The 14,895-nt window shown below is 38.9% G+C and overlaps 1 protein-coding gene across 2 annotated transcripts in view; it reads right to left on the bottom strand.

Annotated features, from left to right (window-relative positions):
* MCTP1 (multiple C2 and transmembrane domain containing 1) overlaps positions 1-14,895 on the bottom strand; it is a 1,071,916-nt gene that overhangs the window by 350,004 nt on the left and 707,017 nt on the right. For both annotated transcript variants that reach the window (XM_059888261.1, XM_010807608.3), the window contains one exon: positions 13,693-13,824. In XM_059888261.1, the coding sequence (XP_059744244.1) occupies positions 13,693-13,824 (132 nt within the window). The remainder of the gene's footprint in view (positions 1-13,692; positions 13,825-14,895) is intronic.

Genomic DNA, 14,895 nt, shown 5'->3' on the forward strand with positions numbered 1-14,895 from the left:
CAGATGGTGACTGCAGCCATTAAATTAAAAGACACTTACTCCTTGGAAGGAAAGTTATGACCAACCTAGACAGCATATTAAAAGGCAGAGACATTCTTTTGTCAACAAAGATCCATCTAGTCAAGGCTATGGTTTTTCATGTATGAATGTGACTATAAAGGAAGCTGAGCACTGAAGAATTGATGCTTTTGAACTGTGGTGTTGGAGAAGACTCTTGAGAGTCCCTTGGACTACAAGGAGATCCAGCCAGTCCATCCTAGAGGAGATCCGTCCTGAGTGTTCACTGGAAGAACTGAAGCTGAAGGTGAAGCTCCAGTACTTTGGCCACCTGATGCAAAGAGCTGACTCATTGGAAAAGAACCTGATGCTGGGAAAGATTGAAGGCAGAAGGAGAAGGGGACAACAGAGGATGAGATGGCTGGATGGCATCACCGACTGGATGGACATGAGTTTGAGTGAACTCCGGGAGTTGGTGATAGACAGGGAGGCCTGGCGTGCTGTGGTCCATGGGGTCGCAAAGAGCCGGACACGACTGAGCAACTGAACCGAACTGAGCTGAAGTTGTTTTCTGCTTCAGTTCAGTTCAGTCGCTCAGTCGAATCCGACTCTTTTCGACCCCATGAATTGCAGCACGCCAGGCCTCCCTGTCCATCACCAACTCCCGGGGTTCACTCAAACTCATGTCCATCCAGTCGGTGATGCCATCCAGCCATCTCATCCTCTGTTGTCCCCTTCTCCTCCTGCCCCCAATTCCTCCCAGCATCAAAGTCTTCTCCAATGAGTCAACTCTTTGCATGAGGTGGCCAAAGTACTGGAGTTTCAGTTTTAGCATCATTCCTTCCAAAGAAATCCCAGGGCTGATCTCCTTCAGAATGGACTGGTTGGATCTCCTTGCAGTCCAAGGGACTCTCAAGAGTCTTCTCCAACACCACAGTTCAAAAGCATCAATTCTTCAGCGCTCAGCTTTCTTCACAGTCCAACTCTCACATCCATACATGACTACTGGAAAAACCATAGCCTTGACGACACAGACCTTTGTTGGTAAAGTAATGTTTCTGGTTTTGAATATGCTATCTAGGTTGGTCATAACTTTCCTTCCAAGGAGTAAGCGTCTTTCAATTTCATGGCTGCAGTCACCATCTGCAGTGATTTTGGAGCAAAAAAAATAGTCTGACACTGTTTCCACTTTTTTCCCCATCTATTTGCCATGAAGTAATGGGACCAGATGCCATGATTTTCGTTTTCTGAATGTTGAGCTTTAAGCCAACTTTTTCACTCTCCTCTTTCACTTTCATCAAGAGGCTTTTTACTTCCTCTTCACTTTCTGCCATAAGGGTGGTGTCATCTGCATATCTGAGGTTTTTGATATTTCTCCCGGCAATCTTGATTCCAGCTTATGCTTCATCCAGCCCAGTGCTTCTCATGATGTACTCTGCATGTAAGTTAAATAAGCAGGGTGACAATATACAGCCTTGACGTACTCCTGTTCCTATTTGGAACCAGTCTGTTGTTCCATGTCCAGTTCTAACTGTTGCTTCCTCACCTGCATATAGGTTTCTCAAGAGGCAGGTCAGGTGGTCTGGTATTCCCATCTCTTTCAGAATTTTCCACAGTTTATGGTGATCCACATAGTCAAAGTCTTTGGCATAGTCAATAAAGCAGAAATAGATGTTTTTCTGGAACTCTCTTGCTTTTTCCATGATCCAGCGGATGTTGGCAATTTGATCTCTGGTTCCTCTGCCTTTTCTAAAACCAGCTTTAAGTTGTTTCTAATTGTCTTTAGAAACAAGGTCAGTTGTAAAATTATTACCAAGGTAATTCAGCAAATAGAAATCCAATTAACACATTTATTGACCAAAAATGTCAGAAGTCTAATGTTGATGTAGAATGTCTGCCCTAAATAGTTTAAATTCCCAAATGTACACCATTAGCTGGTTTAGCAAGGACTTTCTAAAGGGATATTCCTAACTTTATTTGTAATATTAAAACCACTGAAAATATTCTAAATGCCCACCAGTAGAGAGAATGGTTAAATAATTACATTTATCCCATGAAACACAGTCATGAAAATGAACTAGAAATACATGGATTAATTTGATAATGATAATACATTATCAACATGGATGAATCTAACAAAAGTAATGTTATGGAAAAAAAGGTACAAATGAATATGAACCATGTAATAGCTTGAAAGCAAGCCATATGATCAAAACACAGTATTCAGGATTATAATCATACATAGTAAAAGTATACAGAAATGTGCTAGAAAACAGAGCACAATGTATCAAAATGTTGAATCACTGTGTGGTACACCTGAAACAAATATAGAATTTTAAATCAACTCTACTTTAATACTAAATACATACTTACATACATACATTTTAAAAGAAAAAAGAAATGTGCTGGAATGATCAATATCACCAAATGCAGGGTGGGGATGGGAGTGGGGTGAGACTAGTGAGGTGCACACAGTGAGTTTCAGCTGCAGAGGTAACGTTTTATTCCTCATACTACATCATGAGCACGTGAATGTTTATCACAGTATTCTCTATGCCTCTTCATATGTCTCAACACTTCCTAATAAATCTGAACCCCAAAGTGCTTTAATTATAATGACTCTGAATTATCCAAGTTAATGATGTGTGCAAGCGGATGCATTACTGAGTGGCTGTGTGTAAATCAATTTATAAACCATTTCTAAGATGCAACATACAGCATGCTTTTTTTAAAGGATATAATTTTCTCATTCAACATTCAATCCTAGGTTCCTTGAGTGGGAAAATTACTTGTTGAATGAAAGCATATCTGATAAACATTAACTGAATCCTGAATATGCGGCAGGTACTGTGATTATGCTAAGGACCTAAACATGAATAAGACATGGTCCCATCCCTAAAGGAATTCTTTCTAGTGAGAGAGATAGGCCTGTAAACGAAGAACTACACTCAGTAAGACTTGATAAGAGGTGTGTGTACGAAGCGCTGAGTCAGGGGGAGTACACAGGAGGTAGTCACTCAGTGTGCCTCTGGGAGGTGCAGAAAAGGCTTCTTCCTATAGAAAAGGAGATTATACGCGAGGATATTGATGCTCTAAGAAAACTAACCAGATCACTGTGCTTAGAAGTCCCTGATACCTGACCCCAGAGAATTCAGTGCTGGTCATCTAATCTCATGGCTGGGTCACTTTAAAACTCTGTTTATTTGGACAATAAAAAAACATAAAGTTACTATTTTATTTTATTTTTTTTTTGGTCACAACCATGTTTACACATGTAGGCATGTGTGTATGTATATATGCACTATTTTACTCCAAAAGGATAAAGATGTCCTGTGATAGGCATCACTAAACAACAACTGCACAAGAGCTGATTAACACTGGGGGTGGTGCGGTTGAGGACAGGGAGAGGAACTGAGGAAAAGAGAACAATTATAATCGTGGTGCTTAAGCTTACTGTAAAAACTCTTTCAGGATTTAAAACTCTTAGTCGTTATTATTCAGTCGCACAAAAAAGTTCAAAGGGGAAAAAAAATATGTTCTACCAGTAAAAATTATTAGAACTTCTTCAATGTAAAGGTTTTAGAGGACATAAAGGTGTGCTTTCATAGAAGGGTGAGAGTTTTTATTTTTTAGAGCAGGGTAGAGGTGCCATGGCAGAGATTCAAGACTGCATCTACAATATGGAAAATGGAAACATTAAAAAGCTTTTTTAAGCTTTTACATGTTTGTTGCTCTTGTTTATACTTTTTACCAACATAAGTTCAGTCTAAGGAAAAGGTTTTTTCAATACTGTGATATATTTAAAAACACCAAGAACTAGTTGTGAAGTAAATAAGAGTTTTCTGCCTTTTAGATAAACCTAGCTCATCTAAGGAGATTAATAAAATTCCTTGGAATTAACAGGTAATTAATAGGGAAGAGACTGATAAACCATAAGTCAGCCACGAAATGAAAACTTACTTTCTTGAGACAAAGATGTTTTTCAAGCGTATTTCTTAAAAGGCTGTGAAAAGAATTTATAAGACGACTATTTCAATGAAATGTAGCAAATTTATATATTTTTGCTAAACTATTTTCTGTTTCAGTTATTTCAAAAGTTTTAACTGTACTCTCAGGGAAAAAAACATCCTTGACCCCAAATCCTATTAACAACACTCTCCTTAAATCTTCTCAAATGAATCTTCCCCTTTCCATTCCTATTGTGAAAGAAGGGGCTCAGGATCTTATCATCTCTCATCTGAACTATACAAATAGCCTCCCAAGAGTCCCATCTATTGTCAATCCACCTTTTGTTCAGAGTTATTCTCACCAGTCCTCACCACAAACGTTTACAGACGCTTTAAAATGTCCAGATTGCTTCAGGAAAGTTCAGACCAATGTAGGGCAAGTGCCCATCTAAAAAATCTAAAGCACTTCCAAAAGAGTCAACCAATTGTGAAATACCCCCCAACTTCCATTCAATGGTGGGGTAGTCCTGACATTGCTGGAGTGAGCCTGGCATCATATACCAAGGTACAGTTTCACTTTTAAAATTACATATGACTTGGGATCCCTTTCCATAATGTAGATAGGAGCTCCATGGAAGTGGCACAGGACTCTGTTAACAATATAAAGAACATTTCCCAGAAATGTTCTACAGCGATATTAGGACATGGCAGTTTAACATCCATGACAAGCAAGAGTAAGTTAATGTGCTATCTTTTTTATCTATGGAGGCTTCCCAGCTTTCATATTTTAGCATAGTTACTAAAGTCAGAATGTGACTTATCCCAGTGAAACCACACAAACTGAAAACTGGAGAAAAAGTGAGAAATTTGCACCAGCATTTACTTTGGGGATGATTCCCTTGGTTCTCTTCCTGAGAAAGAGAAAAAAGAAGAGAGAAGGAGAACGTATATAATAATGAAAATCAGACTATATCAGGAACATATCTAGTTTACATCTTTATCTTCATTGCCCAGATACATGCAATCACTAAGCCAGACAGATCTGACTGCAAGTTACAAACTGAGGGTTTAATTAATACGTATGGCCACACTGAGGAGGCGGGACATTCAGTATACCATTTCATACACTGCTCATGGGAGAGAAGACAGTGGAAGGCTGGCTGAGGAACAATCTTATCACAGCTAATTATACAACGTCTAAGAAGCCATCATATAACCGTTCCTAAGGAAGGAAGGACACATGTATGCATGTGTGTGTGCAGTAACAGCAGAAAGACTACAAATAATGTAAATGCTCATCAAGAGGGAATTGACTTAGTATACGGAGAAAGTTTTTAAAATACATTAAAAAAAATCTAAGTAAAGTACACCCACAAATCCCATCTGTGTAAAAAGGAGAATATATTTTTGGGTGCACACAACTATATATAAAGAACATTTCTGGATAGTTCTACAATAATTCATTAGTGTAAGTTACCTCTGAGGAACAAGATGAGGAGGGTCAAAGGAGTTAGAAAACTTCCTCATCTCTACCCTTCCATACTCACCTTTTCCTTGTATTGGCCTTTCTCTACTGTCTGCAAATCTTCCTGAGTATGTATCATTTTATAATGTAAACTACTTACCGGAAGAGAAAACTAGCACTTGATGATAGCTTCTTGTATCCCATTCCACTCATCTAATGTCACACTAGCTAAAGCAGACACAGTAGATGTCTAACCTCTAGCCTACTTTGTCCCAGGACTTTTTTAGGCAATGAGAATACAGTGCCATAACAGTTAGCCTTTAAAGCAAAAATAAAGGAGAAAACAAGACCAGCTTTCAGGGTCCCCAACTCAACTTCTTTCCAAGTCCCATAAGATGATATTCTTAGTCATAATTCTAGAACAAAGACTGTGATTAGCAAAAGCTGTGGCATTAGTGATCCTTTTAAGACAAGGTGTTTACTTTGCTAAATCCTTGACGAAGCCCTTTCCCAGGGAAAGCTGTTGGGGTTGAGTTAGCTCTTGAGGCATTAGTCATTGGCAGGAGAGAGGGGCCAGCCACACAAGCTACATCTCCTTACCAGGGCCCAGTCTCCTTCTAGCTTTCCCTCCCCCATGCTTGTCCTCATAGCTGAGCTGGCTTCACTGGGCATCTCTGGTTGGCATCTCAGGGCTGGGGGTTACTTCCCCCTCAACCATTAACTCTGACCCTCCCTCCAGAATAGTGCCCTACTATTGCTGGCTCAATCTCCTTATCAGGTCTGCATTTTTACTACAATATTATTCACACCTTTGCCATTAAAACAGCTTATAGACAGGAAGACACTTACTTCCTTTTCCTTATTTCCCATGGAAAGATAATACAATAATACCTCTTACTGGAATATCCTGAATGGTGATTCTTTATTGTCTTAGGCCTGTTTGGCCAAAAGTAAGTAAAGCTAACTCACCTAAAAATAAAGATTATACTTTTAAAACCTGTTGAACACCTAAAATGTATGCATTACCTGAAAGAATCTCTTAATGATAATCTGATAGAGCTACTGATCCCACATTTTACGCTACTTATCTCAGTCTCCTGAAGCAGAGGTCTAATGAGAGTTTTGAGGGCATATAATACAGGACTCTGGAGAAAGAAGTTGGAACCTCCTAGACTTCAAATAATGGAGCTAATGGTGACAGATCATGATGAGAAGAAAATGGTCTAATATGCCACCTCAAATCAGAGAGCATGGTTAAATTTATAGAAACCATCTATCCAGTATTCTGCCACAATATAACGTTAACGCCCTCCCCTACCACTCTGACCCTACCTCTCCTGGATCAAGACCAGTGATATTACCCACAGGAGGACTTCTTGTTCTTTCTTAGATTTAAAAAAAAAAAGAGGATGGTGGAGTAATCCTGCACAGTGCCAGCAAAACTTACATCCTGAGGTACACACAAATACTGTCTATGGCTAAGAAACAGAAAGGCAAACGAAACTCAATGATATATCAACTGAACATTAAGAGGAGAAAAATCATTCATGATGTACTGTAAGCCCAAGAAAACTTCTATGCCTCAATATTGCATTAAGCTAATACTAAGTTTTGTTTAGCTCAAAACAGATTTTAGTGCTACGTGTGGTTTTTAGTTACCGGGGTGAGTCTGTGGACACAGCATTCACAGTATCCCTCTTTGGCGGGATATTTACCTTCCTGCTACCAACGGTGATATGTGTTAGAAGTAAGTGATTCAGTGTCACTGACTTCCACTGTCAGACCTAAGAGTCACCTAGCTCTGACTTGAATGCAAATGAGGATGTAAAAGTGAAAAATGGTCTGGGAGAATGACAGCCTCTCTTGAAGGGCAGGTGAAGGTTCAGTGACCTCTGGGCATTCTAGTCCATTCTGGTGAATCACTGCTTTGGGAAGCAAAAGACCCTGTGGCTCATAAAACCTGATAATATTAAGAAGAGGGAAGGAATTCACACTTAGAATTCAGGGTCACTGCTAGAAACACAACTTTAAAAATTCAAGGGTAAGGAAAAATACCATATTTAAAAATGAATTACTAATGTTTTCTTCTTTAAAAGTATTGGGAAAAGCCATATCATATGGATGTTCATTACTTATTCAGTGTACACCATTGAGAGATAAATAGAACTGTTAGAATACAAAAATGCCAAGGGTAATTCAACTACTGCAATGTAAGTGTGGCATAACTGATTCGTCATGACATACAATTTTCTAAAAGCTATTCTGTTAGGAGGCAATAAATGAGTGCATAAATGATTTACACTCTTCTGAAACATGGTTATTATTCAGTATTTTATTTTTAAAAAATATATACACCCTATACTATTATGTTTATTCTCTAGAGTATAATAAAAACATAATTGAATTTGATGAAAAATAGACTTGATTCTAAATGTAGCACACGGCACATACAGCTCTCCCTTATTTTATCCCCCATGAAGATCAATGGTCACTTGAGGTGGTTTTGCTCTAGGTTTGTTTTAATATATGGGCAATAAAATATTTTTAATTTAAAAATTATATCCTTATACTCCATATTTTCTTTTTAATACTAACATCTGAATTTTGACCTAAATAACTATTTATGACGGCAAAGTACAATATTTTAATCATTGTTTCACTTCTCAATATGATTTCTTATTGACCAGGTAGGACAGGAAATAACTGTAGATGGTTTAGCAAATAAAAAATGAAACCGTCTATGACAAAAGCATCAGAGCTCAGTGACTTGGTTTTTTTCTAATCTCTTATTTTATCTCTTTTTTTTTTTGGCTATACATGCTCTGCGGCAGGTGGGATCTTGGTTCCCTGACCAGGGATGGAACCCATGCCTCCTGAGGTGGAAGTGTAGTCTTAACCACTGGACCACCAGGGAAATCCCTCAGTGATTTGTTCTGATGGAGCCTCAAGGCCATTATGAACAAAGAAAGTCACTTTTTAGAAAATATTTAAATTGTTTTAATATAATCATCTCTCTATATATACATATATATATACATACACCTGAAACTATCACGTTATAAATCAACTCTACTTCAATTAAAAAAATTTTCTTAGCATCAGTTGGTGAAAAAAAAATTCTCTAGAATAAGGATAAGTGACTTGTTAATCTATTTAAGCTCATACTCATTTCATTTATAAATTCCTTTGGGTGAGAAACTGTGTCATACAATATAGACATATATAATATTGAATATATAAATTAAATAAATACATAATTATACTGAAGTTTAACATAGTGATTTTATATTCACATATATAATATAAATTATAATACACATTCTCTGGAGGAGCCTGGTAGGCTGCAGTCCATGGGGTCGCTAAGAGTCGGACACAACTGGGCAACTTCACTTTCACTTTTCACTTTCATGCATTAGAGAAGGAAATGGCAACCCACTCCAGTGTTCTTGCCTGGAGAATCCCAGGGACAGGGGAGCCTGGTGGGCTGCCGTCTATGGGGTCGCACAGAGTCAGACACGACTGAAGCAACTTAGCAGCAGCAGCAGCATAATGTGATTAGGTCACGTATAAATGCTTTTTAAAAAATGATATATTATGCTATTTTTTAAAAAGATATATATATATTTATATGGGTATGTATGTATATACATATAAATTAATGGTAGTTACAAATTAAAAATAAGAAGCTTAATTCTCGCTATTGAAAATAAGGGAAAAGTTTTCCCTCTCCTTCTGTTTCTTATTTACCTTAGAAACTGCAAATGTAAGTACTTTTTCATCTCTCTGAAATGTATCCCTTGGAAGACTAGATAGATCTTTTGTCAGCTTTCTCAGCCAGGACTCTCTTTCTCAAAAAACTGGGAGCCATCCTTTCAAAACACAAACACCAAGGGAGATAACTATCTCCCTGTGCCTGTGAAAAGGAGCAGCCTAATGTCAGTGGGTGCCTTGATTCAATTTGCAAAACGGCTTCTTATCATAAAGACACGAGAAGTTTGCTTCTCCTCAGGATGATGCCAACTAGCTTACACAGGTGCTTTTTACTCATGGTGAAGTTAGGATGAACCGCGTGTGAAGAACTGTGCTATCAATTCTATTTGAAGGCTGGTTAGGAAACAGGAAGGAAGGAGGCAGGGCACAACCATGAAAAGAATGATATAACCATTAAGAAAAACAAGGGACCACAAAAACCTTTTAGAAACTGCTAGGCCCAAGATGGTGGAAGATTCGCCTTCAGTAGACCTTGAGCCTCATTATGTGTTTATTGTAATTTACAAGCATACACTGAAAGATACACCCACGGCACCATGACACTTCCGAGGTGACTGCAGAGACCAAAAGGTGGGTGGTGACCCAATCCTTGGAAATATCTGCCCCTTCCCCAAAATACTTGTAATAATCCTCCCACTCATTAGCCTATGAAATTACCCAGCCCGTAAAAATGAACCACCCCATGTATCAGGGCTGCTCACGCCTTCTGAGAGACCCCACACTCCTATAGAGGGTCTAGCTCTCTAAATAAACCTGCTTTCACTTTGCTACGGCTCACGCTTGAATTCTTTCCTACATGAAGCCAAGGATCCTCACTTGGTGGGCTGTCCCAAGTACTTGGAACTCTCCGGGGACCAGGGACATGACCATCCTCCTGCAACCCATTTTTTCCTACAACAGATATTGTTTCTCCTGAAAATATGTTATTACATATAATGGGTGTACCTGCTGCTGCTGCTGCTAAGTCGCTTCAGTCGTGTCCGACTCTGTGCGACCCCATAGATGGCGGCCCACCAGGCTCCCCTGTCCCTGGGATTCTCCAGGCAAGAACACTGGAGTGGGTTGTCATTTCCTTCTCCAACGCATGAAAGTGAAGAGTGAAAGTGAAGTCGCTCAGTCATGTCCGACTCTTAGCGACCCCATGGAATGCAGCCTACCAGGCTCCTCCGTCCATGGGATTTTCCAGGCAAGAGTACTGGAGTGGGGTGCCATTGCCTTCTCCAAATGGGTGTACCTACTAGACTATATAAAGGGCTGTGATTCCTTTCTGCTTTTTCAGTCTCTTAGCAGATCGCCTGGATGTTTCTGACATTTTGATTTAAAGCCTGTTGAATAACAGAAGAGTTTTCTTTCTCTTCAGCCTTTGTGGAGAGGATTCCCAGAATGAGAGAAGATTTTAATTTTAATTCCTCAGCAATATGATACTTTTTTGCTGTTTATAAAAGAATTTTTGGAGTATAGGCTATCTTTTGAATTTAAGTTATTTATGCCCATTGTTATGGTGAAAAGTAAACTGTATTCTCATATTAAACATGAGGGAAAAACTGCAGGAAAATTTCACTTGCTCGGTTCAGTTTCTTTGACAGTGTATAACTATACTTTAAATTTTTAAAAAGGAAACACTATTCATCATTTGATAATAGACATTTTTACTGTGGTTTGCCTATTTGTAATCTACACTGATAGGGACAGAGCAGGATAGTTACACTGGTAGTGGTGGAAGTCCCAGGAGGGGATTACAGATAGAGAGGAAAACCAAGGGGACTTTGGGAAATCACTGCAGGTTAACAGTTGCTTAAGAAACCTATCAGAATGTTGTACATGAAGCAGGCTTGCTTAACTATAAAACGATAAATAAAAGCACAAGATATGCCCTAGGTCATTAAGTGAAAGAAACAAAAAAGGAGGCCTGCATTCTGCTGGTTGAGCTCAGCAAGATAGAAGATACTTAGGACCAAGGGCAAGAACTTAAAGGAAGGACAACATTCCAAAGTAGGAGACTCTCATGATACAGAAACCTGAGATGATGCAACATATTTTAGGATATGTTACCATCCTTCTGCTGGTTTAACTAATTGCTATGACAGTCAGTTTGACCTCATAGGGTAGAACATTCTCCCGCCTGATACAAAGGTGATGTAAGTCTGATGTTTACTAGAAGAACAAGGGAAAAGGCAGCCTTCTCCCCTCCCCTACTTTTCTTTGATTAAACAAATGTAGCCCATTTAATCCTCAGGGCAGAGCCCCCTTGCCTGCCCGCTTGCATCTCTCACAAGTGTCCTATATTAATAAGCCTACTTTCTTGCCTATCACTTTGCCTCTCACTGAATTCCTTCTGCCCTGAAACAAGTCCAGACACTAGGTGAGTGATTCTAATTAAAAGACCATGAGTTCAAGTCTGAATCTGAGTTACATGGTTTCAACATAAGGAGAATTATTAGAATCTTTGGCCAAAAGGATTGCAGTGAATGAACTGACCTTAGGGTCCACAAACACATATGAAGACAAAGTCCTTTCTATCAGAGAATATGTATTAGTGGAAATTGCTTAGCTGTTCCTGCTTCCCCCAGTGTTTATTTATTTAAGTAATTCATTTATTTTTGGCTGTGCTGGGTATTTGATGCAGAGCATGGGGCTCTTTGTTGCTGCACACAGGCTTTCTCTAGTTGCAGTAAGTGGAAGCTACTCTCTAGTTGAAGTACATGGGCTTCTCGTTGTGGTGACTTCCCTTGGGGAGCACTGGCTCTAGAATACACAGGCTTTAGTAGCTGCAGCTCACAGGCTCTAGAGTATACTGGCTCAGTACTTGTGGTGCACTGGCCTCCCTGCCGCAAGGCATGTTGGGAGTTCCAGTTCCCAGATCAGTGATTGAACCTGTGTCCCCTGCATTGGCAGGCAGGTTGCTAACCAATGGACCACTAGGGAAGTCCCTCCTCCAGCGTTCAGTAACACTAATTTTGGAGTAGGTGACAAAGACTAACCTCACATAGATGGACTGCCTAGCCTCCCAATTAAGTGAGGAGACTTAATACGACAAACATTACATAAAAATAATTTAATGTTCTGCTTTCAGCAGTTCAAGAAATCCATGACCCTACACTATTTTTTGAATATCTAATTTCAAAATTTTAATTTCCGTTCTTATCCATCAAATGATAATGTTTAAACATATTAATGAAAATGCAGGCCATCCATACTGGCAAGCCCTAAGAAATCATGAACAGCATTGCTGTTGTTCAGTCGCTAAGTCGTGTCTGAATTTTTGGGACCCCATGGACTGCAGCACTCCAGGCTTTCCTGTCCTTCACCATCTCCCGGAGTTGGCTCAGATTCACACACCCACACATGACTACTGGAAAAACCACAGCTATGGCTATATGGACCTGAGAGTCCCTTGGACTGCAAGGAAATCCAACCAGTCCATCCTAAAGGAAATCAGTTCTGAATATTCACTGGAAGGACTGATGCTGAAGCTGAAACTCAGATACTTTGGCCAACTGATGCGAAGAATTGATTCATTTGAAAAGACCCTGATGCTGGGAAAGATTGAAGGCAGGAGGAGAAGGGGATGATAGAGGATGAGATGGTTGGATGGCATCACTGACATGATGGACGTGAGTTGAGTAAGCTCTGGGAGTTGGTGATGGACGGGGAGGCCTGGCGTGCTGCAGTCCATGGGGTCGCAAAGAGTCAGACACGACTGAGCGACTGAAAGAACAGAACTGAGGGGAGCAAAACTTGCCACCCTAAAATATGCCTCTTTGGCATATTAAATTATACCAAGCTGTCTGTTTTCTAAGAAACACATAAAGTAAATAATCTGAAAACCAAGTAGGAGTTACCCTTTCATTAGAAACATTCACATTCATATGGAAAAAATCTCCATTTGTAAAGGTATCTCCTTCACTGTACCAGGCAGAGGATAACCAAATCTATCAGTGGAGAAGGCACTGACTTAAGCCTGCACAACAACCTCACCCTTGTTCATGACGTTTTTCCTGGTAACTTTCCATGCTTGATTCTCCCCAACCTCAACAACCTCTTTCATCTTTAGCTGAGAAAAGTATTTAAGATGAGGACTTTGGCCACTTTGGCCATCTACTCAGTTTTTCTGACTCTCTCTCATGAATACAGGCTATTTTACACTTTTGTTTGAGTTTTTCCTGTTCATTTGTCTCACTTCAATTTAATTATTAGACTATGCAAAGAACCTAGAAGGGTAGAGGAAAATTTCTTCCTCCCCAACAACAGTAGTTCAACAAACTTTATCTATTTGAAGGCAGTGCCTGTATTTTTAGCCTTTTTTTTAGCCTTGTTTAAAGTAGTAATCAGATAAGAAAAATCATCTTATATCCTAGAGGGAAGGGTCTAATTAATTTTTTGAGGAAAGTTAATGATAATTAAAACCTAAAATTTTCTTAAGAGCAGGAAACACTAACCGTAGACTAGATAATAAAAGTTTCTTGCAAATGAAACATGAAACCAACTTGTTTTAAAATTAACAATATTTACCTTCTAGCATTTTGTTCTATCTTTTCATCAATGTCACTGAAGATCTGCTTAAACTCCAAGTCTCCAGGAAATGAATTTAACAAACAATGTAGGTCAAAAGAATTGTGGGGATATTCATCTCCCCAATCCATCCTGAGGAAGAAGAATAAAAAATGTCAGTTTCCCCAAAATGAAAGAAAAAAAAACAAACCCTCAAGTTGTGATACTAACCCCAAAATTTTAATTCTGATTTATAGGCAAGATATAGCAGTAGAAGCAGTAGGATTATTATTAATCTAGGTAGACTGTTTTGTTATTTAAATTTCATGAGGTGTGACCCAATTTTTACACCTCTAAGGTTTGAAAACGGAAAAGAAACAGAGGCTGCCTGAGCATCCGCTTCTCATTGTATCCTAGAGCTGCAGAGTATCCTGTGAAGCCTCAGAGACCACTGTGAGCAAGGGTAGATGCTTCGAAAATTTAATTATTAATAAATGCAAGTAATTTCTTCTCATACAATGAAACAGCTAAAGATTTCTTATCGGTTCTTATCCTGCACTTCAGAGAAGTAGTTTTGGAATAAAGCTTTTATTTTTCTTCAGAGAATTTAAGAGAAAAACATTTAACAAAAACATTTCAATATAAAAGTCCATAGCATCACAAGACTTATCATTTGAAACTCAATTAGTTCCCAATACAGAATAACCATGGATATACCATTTTAAAATATCAAAAATCCTCATACACTTGGATTCTCCTATCTTAAAATATTTTGCAGTAAAAGGTTTAATTTTTATTTGAAAACAAATTATATTATAGGTATATAATATGCCATAATTAACATTAATTTGAAATCAGGCAAAAAAAAAAAATCTCCAAAACTATAAGCTAAGTGGTAGATAATGCTATGTCCACCAGAAGTTATGCTTTAGGACAACAAAACCTCAGTATTTCCATATACCAATGAGTTTGATATCTTCCTGTCTTCCTAGTAGCTCAACTATTACCAGAATGTGTGTGCTTGTATGTCCAGTCACTCAGTCATCTCCAACTCTTTGTGACCCTGTGGACTATATTCCACCAAGCTCCTCTGTCCATGGAATTTTCCAGGAAAGAATACTGGAGTGGGTTGCTATCTCCTACTCCTGGGGATCTTCCCAACCCAGGATCAAACCCACATCTCCTGGGTCTCCTGCTTTGGCAGATGGATTCTTTACCACTGAG

This window comes from Bos taurus, chromosome 7 (genome assembly GCF_002263795.3).
Source record: "Bos taurus isolate L1 Dominette 01449 registration number 42190680 breed Hereford chromosome 7, ARS-UCD2.0, whole genome shotgun sequence".
In the NCBI taxonomy this organism is placed as follows: domain Eukaryota; kingdom Metazoa; phylum Chordata; class Mammalia; order Artiodactyla; family Bovidae; genus Bos; species Bos taurus.